Source organism: Xenopus tropicalis, chromosome 4 (assembly GCF_000004195.4).
Source record: "Xenopus tropicalis strain Nigerian chromosome 4, UCB_Xtro_10.0, whole genome shotgun sequence".
Lineage (NCBI taxonomy): Eukaryota > Metazoa > Chordata > Amphibia > Anura > Pipidae > Xenopus > Xenopus tropicalis.
The window spans coordinates 96,421,688-96,437,111 of NC_030680.2; the positions used below are offsets into that span (position 1 = coordinate 96,421,688).

The 15,424-nt window shown below is 38.6% G+C and overlaps 1 protein-coding gene across 1 annotated transcript in view; it reads right to left on the reverse strand.

Annotated features, from left to right (window-relative positions):
* Positions 1 to 362: 362 nt before the first annotated feature.
* Positions 363 to 15,424, reverse strand: part of nrdc (nardilysin convertase) — a 41,064-nt gene continuing 26,002 nt past the window's right edge. The window contains exons 20-31 of the mRNA XM_031900952.1: positions 14,993 to 15,143; positions 14,520 to 14,647; positions 12,549 to 12,711; positions 11,171 to 11,202; positions 8,641 to 8,779; positions 7,985 to 8,032; positions 7,075 to 7,127; positions 6,397 to 6,480; positions 4,923 to 5,013; positions 3,847 to 3,963; positions 2,919 to 3,008; positions 363 to 2,633 (exon numbers count right to left, since the gene is read on the reverse strand). Of these exons, the coding sequence (XP_031756812.1) occupies positions 2,442 to 2,633; positions 2,919 to 3,008; positions 3,847 to 3,963; positions 4,923 to 5,013; positions 6,397 to 6,480; positions 7,075 to 7,127; positions 7,985 to 8,032; positions 8,641 to 8,779; positions 11,171 to 11,202; positions 12,549 to 12,711; positions 14,520 to 14,647; positions 14,993 to 15,143 (1,288 nt within the window). The 3' untranslated portion in view covers positions 363 to 2,441. The remainder of the gene's footprint in view (positions 2,634 to 2,918; positions 3,009 to 3,846; positions 3,964 to 4,922; positions 5,014 to 6,396; positions 6,481 to 7,074; positions 7,128 to 7,984; positions 8,033 to 8,640; positions 8,780 to 11,170; positions 11,203 to 12,548; positions 12,712 to 14,519; positions 14,648 to 14,992; positions 15,144 to 15,424) is intronic.

Here is a 15,424-nt window from a genome sequence, read left to right on the forward strand (position 1 = left end):
TTAACAGTATTGCACTAGGTTCTGTTATTGGTTTCTTTTCAATAGCCTGTGGCACACTGATCTGTATTTTGTCTTGAATTGGTGATCCAGTGAAGGAACTGCAAAACAGATCGGCAAAAAAGGGGAGACTAGGGTGGACCTAGCCGACCAATAATCCTGACCCAATGGTTGCAAGAGGGGCATCATATGTACAATGCTTAGTCCAAAGGATAATATGGGGCATATGCTCCAGATGGATATTCACTTTTAATAACTGCATATTTCACAGACATAATATAGTAGTTAAAATACATTTTACCCAAATTCCTTTGTACTGTCTTTTTGTCCCAGACATTTTCAACAACTAAAACATCAGTCCTGAGTGTGTTTTATTTGTTTATTTAAAATCCAAAAAAAATTGTCATACATCAATGAATATTGAAAAATCTCATTATGTTACCAGAGAAAATTGAAATTATGCTTAGAAAGATCCACCTCTATGAAAGCCATGGTTATTAACTAGTAGTGATGTGGTTCTGGTTTACAATGAAATTGAGTTTCCTTGAAAGAACTGGGATAGGAATGCTCCTCCCTGCAATTATAGTGGAAAGGCTCTAAACCGTATAGATATTTAGTGCTCCTTTACTACAATCCCATTCGGGGATACAAATGCGCATCAATACGTTATTTTTAATGCCACCCCTGGTAGTTCTGATCCTGGCTCCAAGAGGGTTATAGAGGAAGTGCAATTCTAATGGTGGCCATACACGTTACAATTATGATGGTCACAGGAAAGATCGTTCACAGATTACATTCAGAGCTGAATTGTCAGATATGCAGATAGTAACAAAAGAATTGTACCCCTTTCTGATGATTCAGTACTAAACGTTTGCCGGCAACATTTTCCAACCGATATCCAAGGCCTTTGCCGATATCAGTTGCACCAACTTCTGCCATGCACTTACCGATTAACACGTTTCACAGGACAGACTCATCTGGAGCTGTAAAATAAGTGGTTATCTGAACCACAGGACACAAATATAAACTGGAGCACTCCCAATTATAAGAAAGCATAGTCAGCCCATGGTTAGTAATGGGCTCTAGGATTTATAGATCAGCAACTATGAGGGCTGCTGGAAATATGCCAATGAAAGATGGGAGCCAAGATAGAAACGTGCCCTTGCTCTACCACAGCAGGAGGACAATGTCCTACACTTTCATTCCATTTTTGGATTATCTTCACATAACAACATAGCAAATAACACAACATGTCTTCATTCCATTTTTGGATTATCTTCACATAACAACATAGCAAATAACACAACATGTCTGGCCATGGTTCCCAGGGAGCAAGAAATTTTAACACTCTCATACAAGGGGCTCCTTTTCATTTTCAGGGTCATTGACAAATGGCAAATCTGCCCTAATTTGGGTGCATGGGCCAACAGTGTCAAGAAGCCAGAATGTTCATATAGATGGAAAGCAGCTTTGCAGCGCAACCGCTAATGATCAACCAGACAGATCATGAACAATGGTGCACAAGTGATCTTGGGAAAAGCTTAGTTTTCCTGGTCGATATAAACCTTCTGGCTTTGGCAATACCAACTGTGCCTCATACCACTGACTTCAATGGTACCTGCCCATCACTTCACGCATAAAGTAAATTCCAGATTGAAAATTATCAGGAGGGTGTTTTTGAGCCAAACAATAAGGCACAGATAGTGAAGTATATAGGGAGCATTTTATGACTTGTGTTTTCCAGCATTTATAACAGAGTACCTGAAAGTGAGAAGAATATGTGTCCTGTTTATGCCACATTTGATTTTCCTGTGAAACAAATGATGCATGCAAAGAGCCTGCAAAGTACATAGAACATTCTCCATATTCACAATTATGATTTACTCTGGGAGCTGCTCTACTTCTTGACTTGAGGCCCTTCATATAGGATTTCAATAGAACAGCAACATCTGCCATCCAGTAGATGGTTTCATTGCAGTTCCATAGTTAATACACGGAACATGGCAGCTCCCACCAATCGATTTAGAATACAGAAACACAGAGATAAATGTTCTATGAAAACTACAGTTGTCATACTACATAATCTACTTAAGGGAAAGACTACAAAACACTACATTTAGAGATATTTGCCTTAAAGCTACTGGGCACTGCAGTATTAAAGAGAAGAACATGGAAAGCCAACCTCTGTATCATACAAAAATAGTGCACTGGGCCAGCAAACATATTCAAAGGTTATGTATGTGCGCCTTCCCCAGAGAATTACATTTTTAACTGTCTGACCATTGCAACCATTTTCTTACTGACTTCTAGTGCAAGAATCTGCTCATTTGAAAAAGAATTAAAAAGGAAGCAAACTGCTATGACATAATAGAAAGCCACACATAATAATGGTGTAAATCCACCACCAGGAATCCAGCATCTATACCTGCACCATCTGCACCATATTAGTTGATTACTTTGTGGTATGGGAACAGCTTCAAGGGGGCAGTAAAGGCAGGGATATCAGTAATTAGCACTGCACTTGCCATCAGCGGAGTAGCAGGAAGGAAAGACAGACAGAGGGAACTGGAGGAATCTGGTTGTCCTGCTGGATAGCATGTTGCAGCATCTGGCTCCTTCTCACCAAAACCAACCGCCTAAAGGAAAAGGTTTAGTTAGTGCCGGCACAGATAGCTGTCCTGGGTTATCTACACAGAGACATGGTAGCTCATTTGTGATGCACTTGTTTGACAATATTGGAATAATTCCAAAGGCTTTTCTGAGGCTCCATGTGGTAACACGCAGTTGTATTTATAATAAGGTACACAATAAGGTGAGACAGGACTACTAAAAGGAGCCGTTTCTATAAATGACATGCAGAAGAATGGTTTGAAGACCTATTGGAAGTGACAAAGTTCTAGCGGAGAGAAGAAAATACTTACGTGCACACTGAGCACTTTTCTGTCAGAGCCACGATGTGCTTTAAACCAAGAGATCATATCTTCCTTAGCAAAGGTCTTCAGAGCACTGATCTGAAATGAAAAGTATGTACATTGAGTATATAATATTACTCTAGTGGCACAGAGTTAAATGAAAAATACTGTTACTAATACAGTATATTCCTGTATTTCCTGGTCAAGTAGGAATCAGTAACATAAAGGTAATGACTGCATTTGGAAATTCCCTACACTCAGGCTACACAACAATGCCACTATGAATAAGTACCAGTGGGCACACAGCATTACCTATACATTTTTGGAATAAATAACTTTTGCGTTATTTTGGCCTTTTGCTGTATTGTCTTTGGAGTACCAGCCCTATGGGCTTTGTTCAGTGGCCTGCCTCCCCAGCTGAAGATTTAGGTCTTGGCACTCTATGCAAAAGATAAATGATCCCCTTAATACACGGTTACATTCCTTTTGCTTTCCCTTCCATCTATGAAGTTGTTCTTAATTAATTCTGCCTCTCTGTCCACTTTTTGTTGTTGTTGTTTTTGGGCATACTGGGAAATACAAAAAAAATGAAGTACAAAATTAAGAAACACATTCAAAAGGCCAAATAAAACCCAGCAGAGCAGTATATAGATCCATTATTCTTGGAACCATGGTCTCCATAAGTTCATGCCTTTAGGCTACTGAAAAAAGTGACATTTTGCCATCAGCAATGACTGCAGCTTTGTTACCACTAAAAACAAGGTCAAACGTATAATTGGAGCAAATCAGTTAAAAATAAAGAATAGTTTGAATAGGACATTCCTGTGTTTCAGACCTTTCTGAATAATGGGTTTCCAGATTATAGATTCCATAGCTGGATTTCTATAGGAAAGCAATGCTTATACAAGCCCAATAGGCGGGTATTATTCAATCATACCTCACGAGTCAAACGTTCAAACAGGTACTGCTGGGTTACGACTTCATTCCAGTTCCTGTCCACTTCTTCCCCCAGGTTGGTATCCTCGCATTCCTTCTTTTTTATAAGTGCTTTCACCTAGAAATAAAGCAAGACAATTTGCAGTTGGTTTTCATTTATTATTTTTTGTGGTTTTTAAGTTATTTCATTATTCAGCAGCTGTCCAGTTTGCAATCTGGTTGCTAGGGTCAAATTTACCAGAGCAACCATGCATTGATTTGAATATGATGCTGGAATATAAACAGAAGAGGGCCTGAATATAAAGATGAGTAGGAAAAAGTAACAATAACATAAATTTGTAGCCATACAGAGCATTTATTTTTTTAGATGGGGTCAGTGACTCCTATTTGAAAGCTGGACTGAGTCAGAATAGAAAGGCAAAAAATTACAAAAAAAGAAAAAATGAAGGCTAATTTAAAAGTTGGTTAGAATAAGCCAGCCATTCTATTATTATTATTAACATTTATTTATAAAGCACCAACATATCCCGCAGCGCTGTACAATAAGTGGGTTTCATACATTGGACATACAGAGTAACATATAAAGCAATCAATAACCGATACAAGAGGTGAAGAGGGCCCTGCCCAAAAGAGCTTAAATCTACAGATTACATACTAGAGGTTAACTTAAAGGTGAACCACCCCTTTAATAAGAACTGAACTCTTACCTGGAAACATTTAACACCCCTGTTTGCTGTGAACCCACATACCGAGAGTGATTGGCAGATCCACGCTGAACATTTTCACCCCATTATTAACAGGTACATACAGAGTAATTTTACTTGAAAAGGTGACTGTACTGATCTATACCAAAATCTTTTACCTGAAGGGTGACCCCATTGATCTACACAGGAAGATTCTACTTGAAAATGCGATTCATCGATATACAGGGAGTACTTTTACCTGAGGCTCCTCTGTTACTATACAGCAAGTGCTTTTATTGTAGTCCCAGTGAAGCAGAGGGCCCTAGCGACACCTTTACCCCAGCAGTTCCCAGCTGTGGGTACTCCCAGCTAGCACACCATTTTGCACACTAACCTGTATTTTGAATTCTTCATCAGTCAACTCTGCAATTTTATCAGCAAACAACACCAGAAACTCTTCTATTTTTTGGTCCACAAACTCAGAGCTGGGGGATGAGAATACAAACAGTAATAATAAGAAATGCCAATGCTAAGATGTCTTCTAAATGTCAGTGGAAGATGGCTAGGATATGCCAGGACTGCAGTCATAGGCCTACTTATTTTGGTGAAAATGGGTTTTTTTAAGTAAACAGTTTTAACATATTTAAAGGAGAAGGAGAGGTATTGTAACACCTTACTGTGCACAGATTGGCCTGTGAATGGTGAGCTAAACCCTGTGTAAAATGTTCTAAAATAGATTATAAATACGCTCATATTCAGTGTTGTAAGTTTACTTTAGTGCATTACACATAACAAAAAAACTACGCAAACAGCAGGCAAGCAAAGATCACGGGTTCAACCTACTGCACATGCTCCTGCCCACGGCTGGGAGGTTGGAACACAAAAAGGAAATTCTATGACTGTAGCCCAAGTGTAAAAGATCAAGGACACCAAAGCACAGCTTTAGGATACCAGTTGTGTAGTCAGTATAAGTGCTTATTTTTACATGGGCCTTTCAGGTACTTCTTGATTATTTATTACCTATCCTTGTCTCCTATTAAACCATACTACCCACAACCAAACTAGCCAGCAAATGCTCTACTTAGCTACCAGTCATCCTGCTCTCTTCTCCACCACATAAAAGCCCAAATATATTGAGCACCCAAAAAGGACAAACCTGGAGATGAATTTCCATTTTTTTAAACTGGAAATTGATCTCTTTAAGTCTGCCCCCTTTCCCAGTATGTCTAGTGTCAGCAGACCTAGACGAGCTCCTGAGGTGGCCATACACAGATAAAAATTGTACAAATTACATTTTGTACAATTGTTCATGTATTCTGGCCCTCCAATGCTTAATGATATCTTGTACTCTGGATACCAGTTGGCCTAGGGTAGGGGCAGATGTTGTTCCTATCACTTGTGTGCTCTACATGACAATTGGAGCAATAGAAAGTCTGCCATATTGTGGGTGGCCCCTTGTACACTCAATCCATTTGGACCGATTGGTTGAAGTGTATGAACAATTTTCTGCAAAGAACAGTGAAAAACACATACATGTGTGATAACTGTAAATACTGGGATTAGGAGCAAAAAAAAAAAAAAAAAAAAACACTTTTCCAGTCTTCAGCATAGAAGGGTCATAATGTCCATTTATAAGAGCCAGGAAGTTTTATTTTTTATTTTTTTTTATTGTTTTTTCCTTGGCCATGATCAATATTTTGGATACAGTTTAAATTATATCTGGTACAAAAACAAAGTAAAAATTATTTCAGCCGGCACAACAAGTAAAGTGCAAGCGGGGCAAAGCCCCTGCGTGTTTATTCAAAAAGCAACGTTTCGGGGGCGTACCCCTTCATCAGCACTCACTATGTTATATAAGTTTTACTCACTTGTATTTAGTTGCTTGTGACTCCACAGTAATTGAAAATCCCAAAATTCCAGATGTATTCCGGCAGGTTGGATACACTTGATACCTGTAAAAAAATGGTAAAAAGAAGTTTTAAAAAAAGGTGTGTCAGTACTGCTTCTAAATCCAGGCAGTGCTTGCATTACTGGAGCAAAGTAGAATGCAAAACATACATAAGGCAGAGAGCATTACAATTTATACCCACAATAACATACTTCAACTCAGGCAGCTCCTGGTCAATTACAGTATCTCACTATCCACACTCCGATCATGCACAATTCAATGCCATGTGTAAAGGAATGAGAAACAGAAGATTGTGTACTATACAGTTCTTTACACAGTGTATCCCCAATGTAATGGCTAAAAACAGAAGCTTATTTAAAAGCTCCAGGCTCAGCAACCTGTTTAGCAGAAGAAATAATTGGAACCAACAGTTTTGCAAGACATTTGAAATCCACACAGCTATACAGTCCTCAAATTAGAAATATTTTAAAATCCAAATAGGAACTCAGAATTTTAAAGAAATTCAACTCTATATCATTCAGGTCTGCAAAACATTTGACATTCTCACACATTTGGGCTAACAAATCTTTATGCACAAACACAGCTACCATGACATTGTTAAAGTCCTTCCATGTAATTATTTACTCTTATCTCTTACCCCAGAGTCTGCTTTGTCCTCAGAAAATCAAAGCTGGGTTCCTCCATGTGCAGCTGAAAAATGACAAGAAAAAATTTCTAAACAGCTTTCCTATTTTGAAAAGTGAAAATCGCATGTGGTGCCCCCAAGCAACGCACACATAGTGGCATGTTTATGGGGGCCCTGCCAACCCCAGGTTGTAAAATTTTTTGTAAATAGCTCAGGTACAGCTGCCTGTACATCCATCTTTATGACAGGGGTTCATTCAGCTGGGCTAATGTAGAAAAGGCACAAGATAGGGGTAAGGGAAAAATAATAAAAAATACATAAATAAACAATGTTAAAGGGTGTCTAGAGGATTAAGACTAAGTGGTAATATGAAACAAAATAACAGTTTTTCTTAATAACAGAGTTCTGTCTGACATTAGGTACTGGTTGCATTGTATGCTCAAGCTTTTATACAAACCATGAGATTCTGAGAAGAGTCCTAACTAGTGATGAGCGAATCTGTTCCGTTTCGCTTCGCCGAAAAATTCGCGAATCTTTCAAAAGATCAGCGAAATGGTGAAAAATTTGCGAAACGGCGAAAATGTCGTGCGGCAAAAAAAATTGTCACCTGCAGCTATTCTTTTGTCGCCCGCAGCTATTATTTTGTCGCCCGCGGCTATTATTTTGACGCCCGCGGCTATTTTTGGACGCGCAGCAAAATTTTCCACGGCAAATTTTTTCATCCGTTACGCGAAACAATCCGCCAATGGCGAAACGCAGAAATTCACCGCGAATCCATGCCTGGCGAAACATTTTGCCCATCACTAGTCCTAACAAATTTACCTACAGCTCCTGGCATCTGCTGACATGCAAAACAATGTTTTCTAAATCCTTAACTGGGTCTGTATGGTTTTCTTTTATTGCGCAGGAATAAAATGCTTACCACAAGCAGTTCCATCATTGTGTACTCTCTTAAATTTCTTGCACCTGACTGGAAAAAAAAATGTAGAATTATTTTTTTTTAAGGAATATCTAGCATCACTTTAAGATAAAAACAAGTCTAAATACAAGCATACACAGGCTCAAGGGCTGAATAGAGTGTGTACTTGGGGCCATATCTTGCATTACGTTATATCTATTTTTCTGGGCACTGGGGAAGACAAATTAACTGGATCAATCAGACGTGAAGAGTCATTTGTGATCTATTTACCAATTCTAGTTATATCTAGCTTTTTTTTGCCTTTATTTTCCTTATACCAGCAATTAGCTATCTCTCTAACCCTATAGGTTGGCCTGTATTGGAAGAATTATAACATTTTTTTAAACTAACAAAAAAGCAATTGCACTCACTGATCTAAAGGAGCAAGAAAAGTACTGCCTGAGGCAAGATTCTCACTAGCCTGAACTGGGGAAAAAAGAATGACACTTTAAAGTAAACGGACACACTGGTAATATTTGTAGGTAAAGGAGCTCTTCATATTCAGGCATTATTATATAAACTTTGAACGGCAGTCTTCACTGCAAAGCTCTTTTAGTCCCAGTTTAATATAAACAAACAAAAACTAGGTTACCATATTCTTAAATAGGATTATTGATTACCTGGTAATAGACTGTGACCTGGGAATTGGCATCTTCTTTATTCAGAGCTTTCACTTTGCACAAGTGGTGAGCACTAGGCAATTCAACAACTTGGAACTCCACAGGAATGCGGGACTCCAAATGAGAAAACTTCAACTTCCTGCGGGAAAAAAACATTAGATACAAATATTCAGAAGGATCCTTGGGAAGCACATAATAATATTATAGCATTATGATTGACACAGGAACAAATTGGTTAATTAAGGTCTGAACTGTTTGTGCTGATAGGCAGGAGATCGCTCTCTTTTTCTGCGATTTGCGCGAAATCGCGCCGCCGCGTCTGCCATCCTGCCGGCGACTTACATGTTCGCCGGTGGGATGGCAGGGGTAGGCAACTCGGGGAGATTAGTCGCCCGCGAACAGGGAGTTAAATCGCGGGCGACTAATCTCCCCCATGTGCCAGAGCCCTAAATACAGACTTGCAGCAATAAACAACTTGACCAGGCAGCAAACGTACTGATGGAAGTCCAAAGAACAGAGAATTATACAAGATAGCACTTTTACACCGTTGCATGGCAATTTACTGGGGAACTGTGCCAAAAATCAAAGGCTGTTACTTTTTCAACATTCTGAAAAAATAATCTTGCACATACAAGAAGTTAAACTTCTGATTATTATCTTTCTTTTTCGGAGCTTAAATAAACGGTGCAACAGAGAACCCTGCAGTGCTTCATCAGAGGGCCTCACTCATTGGTGTGAAACACGTAATGAGTGTGGATTATAGGGACCATGTGGCACTGGGATGCACCTTTATGAAGTTTTGTATAGTAGGTTTTGCTTTGAGTTTTTGTAATTAATTAGAACCATTACATGTTTGCATATTTCGCTGCTAATCTGTGTTGTATTCATATTCTGGACCTTAGCGGTGAGATAGAAGCATTAAAGGGTTTTTTTCTCGCCCTATTATTTATTGTTTATGATTTCTTAGGACCTATTAGCAACCATCTATGAGGGAAAAGTACAGACAATACAATTTATTAACAATAATACATTTGAAAATATGGCTGGGCAGCCTTGTAATACTTTAAAACAATTTCACAACCCCGTAGACCATTAATTTATACAAACACTAATTACTCTGAAAAAACTTATCCATGTATAAATGTAGAAATATTAAGTCTTGAAAAACACTTCAGGTCGACGTAGTGTATAAGGACTAATAAAAGCAGAGCAATCATTAGATGTAAGAGAGAACACCAAATATTCTTGTTAAATTTATTTCTGAGTATCACAAATCATTGATTTGCTTTTTTTCCCAGATACCATCTTTATAAAAGAAGCATTTAAACTATTTATTCCATCGCGAATACTTGTTAGCCAATGGAATTAAACATTTGTGGAATAAACTATTTTTTTGTCCTTTTTTATAAATAGGGCATCTGTCTGTATTGAGCTTTGGTAGCAATATAAAGAAAATGCAAGTCAGTACAGCATTAACAATACAACATCTCAGTCCAAAATCAATTTGGAACCCACGGTCAAAGATACTTTTGAAAATGTGGACAAAAGTAAATAAAGGCCACATTACAGTTACCTAATATACAGAAAGATACGTTCCCACACGTAGTGCTGGGCGGTATACCACCATATACCGAATACCAGTTTTTTTTAAAAACTGATATTAATTTTTTAAATACCCCCATACCGGTTTTGATCGGGGTTGCGCCCCGTGACCTAGGGAAGGACCCATAGCCACTGTGCAACCCCCCACACCGGTTACCTCTATCCTGCTGTTCTCTCTCGAAAACCCAAAGTGCAACGGAGAGTGGCTCCCGGACACAGCCATTAAGAAAATCTTTTACTGTTCCGTTACGAACAGGAACGCTTGAGCGCTGGCTGCGGGGAGCAGTATTGCTGAGGGACCGCTCCTCCCACACCCGGAAGTAGCGGCGCCGTGCGAATAGAATCCTAAACCAAAGCACTAGATTTTGAATATTTCCATTGTAAGTGGCTATAGTTCTATCAGGGCTGGCAGTATGGCAGTATCGCTGTACAGTATAAGGCAGGAGAGTGTAACCTGTGGCTTCTATAGTTCCCAGACTTGTAATGAAGCAGCCTGAGCATCATTGGTGTTAAGAATATACTGTCCGTACTGGCCTGGCCCCGCACTCTAACATGGGGGAATGTATTAAAAGATGCAGTTTGCCGCTGGTGTAGTAACCCTTAGCATCCCAAAGGGGGGCCAACGTTGCTGGTGATATGTTTAAAAATAATATGGGTTAGTAAACCTGGGCAGGTTGGAGAACATCTCTTTGTGAACAGCTGCATACCTAAAAAAAAAATACCGTCAAATACAGTGACACCGATATAATTTTGAAAAATACAGTGATATAAATTTTTGGTCATACCGCCCAGCTCTACCCACACGTTTTAGAAACATTGACAAAAAGTGGGGGGGAGAGGTGCAGGATTTTGAAAATTTAAATGAATTAATAAACTGTTATCTTACTCGGACACAGTAGCATTGTATCAGTAGAGCAAGTATACTCACTTTACAACATAGTTCAGAAACTCAACGGATTCCTGCAAAAAACACAAATCTGCATTAAACTGACATAAGAGTAGAAGTGGGCAAAGAATATAAAGTGGATACATTTGCTTTAAAGCCCCTGTATACATTTTTGTAGGGTTGTTCACATAAATCTGGCTGTATACATTCTCACACAGAACAGCCCAATACAAAAACAAATTTTGTTCTGATAAAGCATATGGGGGCTCTTTTCTTTAAGGTGTCACTCGCAGACTCTGAGGCTCAGGGTAGGGGCCCCATTCTCAATGTCACACGAGGAAAACTGATATTAAACCCCACTACCTCCAGGGTCAGGTTAGAAGTATCAACTTCTCTGCGTACATGTCATTAATACACTTTCTTTGTCTCTGAGGGCTCCAGTGAAAACTCCATGACAGTTTGGTGCCGAAACCTGTGATTAAACGAAGACTCAGCCAGCAATGGAGGGGAAAAAAGTAGGGAGCCTTTGGATAAGTAGCCAACATAATCAGGTAAACTTATTACCTGAATGGTCAACATTCCCCAGCTCTCCGGTCCGCTCTAATCCGAGCTAGTAAATTCAATTGCAAACCTTGATGCCGCTTTGTTATCTGTTCTTATGTTGTAACTTTTTGTCTGTGTCCTAACACTTGGGTGTAAATGTGTGCATACTTGAGGATTTAAAGTGTTTCAATATCTGTAATTCCTTCAATCACAGTGTTAAGTTGGCCACACACGTGGCGATTTTCGATCTTTCGTGCAACATTGTTCCAACCCTCCACTGACATTCAGGGCTGAATCGTCAGATATGGAGGTAGAAACAATAGGAATTCTACCTTCTTCTGTCGATTCAGCCCTGAAGGCAGATTTTGCTCAGGCGCCTTCAATTAACCCAGCCCGATCAGGGAGTTGACCGATATCAACAGCCTTCTGCCGATAGGTCGCCTCGCCGAGTTGCCATACACGCACCGTATATCGTACAAATTGCTCAAATGTCTGCTGTATGTATTTTCTATTCCTTTAACCAGGGGCATTTCTGAAGTCCTTGCCGCCCACCCATTGCTTAAATATCCAAGAGTCTCAGAGGTGCGAGGTGGGGGAGGCGCATCACTAGTTTAAAAAACGGAATTTCAGCTCTATAAAAGTTACCAGGAAAAGGTTTTTGCTGACCCTGGTAACTTGCAGGCTGCTGGCACCTGAGGCGAGTTTCTCAAAACCCCACTGTCCATAACATACATAGACCAGACTGTAAAAGCCATGAAAAAGAAACCAGTGACTAATTAGGAGTATGACGGTATCACTTGTTGCAGATAACTGTTGATAAAACGTATGTAATACTGCCACCATCTAATAACAGGCATGGTATACACTACATACTAACCTTGCAGGTGAAGTTTCCTTGCACTAACCCCTCAGCATACAGCCGAGACTTGAATGCCTTCACAAAGGAGAGCATACGCTTTAAGGTTACACCCTTTAGCATTGTTTCATACTTTTGCATCATGGACCAGCGACCATGCTCCAGAATAATAAGTCTTATGTCTCTAAAAAAGAAAGTAGTTGTACTTAAAATTTTTTATTTTTTCCAAAAGTACAAGTGCCAAATGAGTTTAATATAAATAAACTTAAATAATGTACAGCATATTACTATATGTTATTAAGTTACTAACATGTACCACCAAGTCCAATTTTATTCCTGTCCATGAGGGTCACTTATTGCATTACTGCGCATATACAGATACAAATGAGTTGGTTACCTTGTGCAACATGTGGCCCAACCAAAAGTTAAGGGGCTTCTTGATAAGCATTCACATTTGGCCTGGAGATTCAAGGTATAAAAGCATGGGAGATGCTACATATTGTTAGACACATCAAAGGGGTGGTTAACCTTTTAAGTAACTTCAAATTTGATTTAGACATTCAAATGATAAGAATATCTGCAATTGGTTATCCTTTTTTAAGTTGTGGTTTTTGGAATATAGGTATGGGACCCCTTATCCGGAAACCCGTTATCCAGAAAGCTCCGAATTACGGAATGCCCATCTCCCATAGACTCCATTTTAATCAAATAATTCATAATTTTAAAACTGATTTCCTTTTTCTATGTAGTAATAAAACAGTACCTTGTAATTGATTCCAACTAAGATATAATTAATCCTTATTGGATGCAAAACAATCCTATTGGGTTTAATTAATGTTTTACTGATTTTTTAGTAGACTTAAGGTATTGAGATCCAAATTATGGAAAGACCCCTTATCCGGAATACCCTTGGTCCCGAGCATTCTGGATAATGGGTCCTATACCTGTATTTAGCTTTTTGTTCAGCAGCTCTCCAGTATGGAATACCAGCAACTATCTGGTTTCAAGGGTCCAGTTAACCCTAGCATTCAGGCAGTGATTTAAATGAGAGGCTAGAAGATGAATAAGAAAGGGTTTGAATAGAAAGATAAGTAATAAAAAGTAATAATAAAATGTAATTGAAGCCCCAAAGAACAATTTTTGGCTGCTGGAGTGTGATAGCTTTTAAGAGGTAGAAGATGGTAATAATTCAAAAACTATAAAAAAAAAATCGAGACCAGTTGAAAAGTTGCTAAGAATAGGTTGTGCTATAACATACTAAAAGTTAGTTAAAAGGTGATCAACTCATTTAAACCCCAGGCACAATAATGAAAGCAAACATCTGGTTGGTAGCCATGGGTGCCTAGCGTTGATAATTGTTTGACACGCCGGGGTTGATTCACTAAAGTGCGTTAAAACAAGCGCTATTTATAGCATGCGTTAAAAATTTTATTGCTTCATATTTTTGCGACTTGACGCGAGATTCACTAAAAGGACACGCGTCATAATTTAGACGCAATGTTTTTTGTGTTATTTACTTTTCTGAAAATGACCATTTCCCTGCAAACTGGAGGCTACATCACTCTGGGGCCAACACAGACTTGAATAAATCCCACTGCAAAGTCCATATTGTGTTGCCAAAAGCTCACAAACCACAATTCTCTTTAAGTACCGCCTGTCCCAAGTAGGTGTTAATTTTCACACAGACTAATGCGATATTTAGCACGTTTAACGCTTCATATGTGTGTGAATCATGCGTTAGTATTATTTCTATGCGAGAATTAACGCAATGCGAGGTAAATAACACATATCAATCATAGCAATATCCGTTTTAATGCATGTGAAATTACTTTGATGAATCGTTACTTATTTATCGCGTGCTTTTTAATGCAAAAAAAAAAATCATGCGATAAGCGTTATCACACTTTAGTGAATCAGCCCCACTGTGGATTATTTAAGAGAAGAAATAAAAGAAGAAAAAAATTCCTAAAAGATTGTGTACTCGATACTCACGGCCCTAATTTTGTTTGTTTGATGAGTTGATTGAAGTAGATTTTCTTGAGTTGCTCTGTAATCATTTCAAACTCATCAGTAGATGCAGTGAAGTCTGCTAAATGGTCAATAATAAGCTCAAACAGAAGCTGTATGAAAGGAAAATTGGAACATCTGAAAGTATTCATTTTTTTTTATTTCTCTTTTCTATACAGCAGTGATTTATGGTGTTATGCTTTAACAGATATTTAATCCCATGAATCCCTGCCCAAATAAAACATTAATTCTGAACCACAAACACACTAAAGTCAATTTCACCAGAAGCCACTGAGACATGGAGGAAACTCCATGCAGACAAAATTTAGCAAGAGATCCCTTAATTTAGTTTCAGGTTTGTGATATTGGTTTTGCTCATCGTTAATTATAGAGTCAATTATCCCTGTCCACTGAAGAGGCTGTTGGTATCATCACATCCCTTCTCTTATTATACTCACGGGCAGCTTGTGGTTGAATCCTTTCACGCCGATAATTAGTCCATGTTCTCCAGCCTCCACTTTATATTCCAGCTGTGCAAGATCTGCCTCATAGGCTGATTCCGCAAGTGTGTGGGTCAGTATATTAATAAAGATGTCAAACAAGACCAGGCTATAAAAATTCAAGAAGAAATATTGGACTTTCGTAAGCTATATCAAAATGCTTTTTTTTTTGCATATTAAAACAGTGTGTGTATGAAATGTTCAATGGTTTCAAAGTTATTTGTAGATGAAATTGAAATTAAATGTAGTATTTGTTATTCCTCTTTTTTCTTTATAACTTTTTCTCATTGAATTGAATCTGGCCCATTATTTGGGTAGAAATCCAATTTAATAACTATTTTTATCTTACCTAAAGTCTAAGAATGCATGCAGATGTTTCAACCTTAAAGC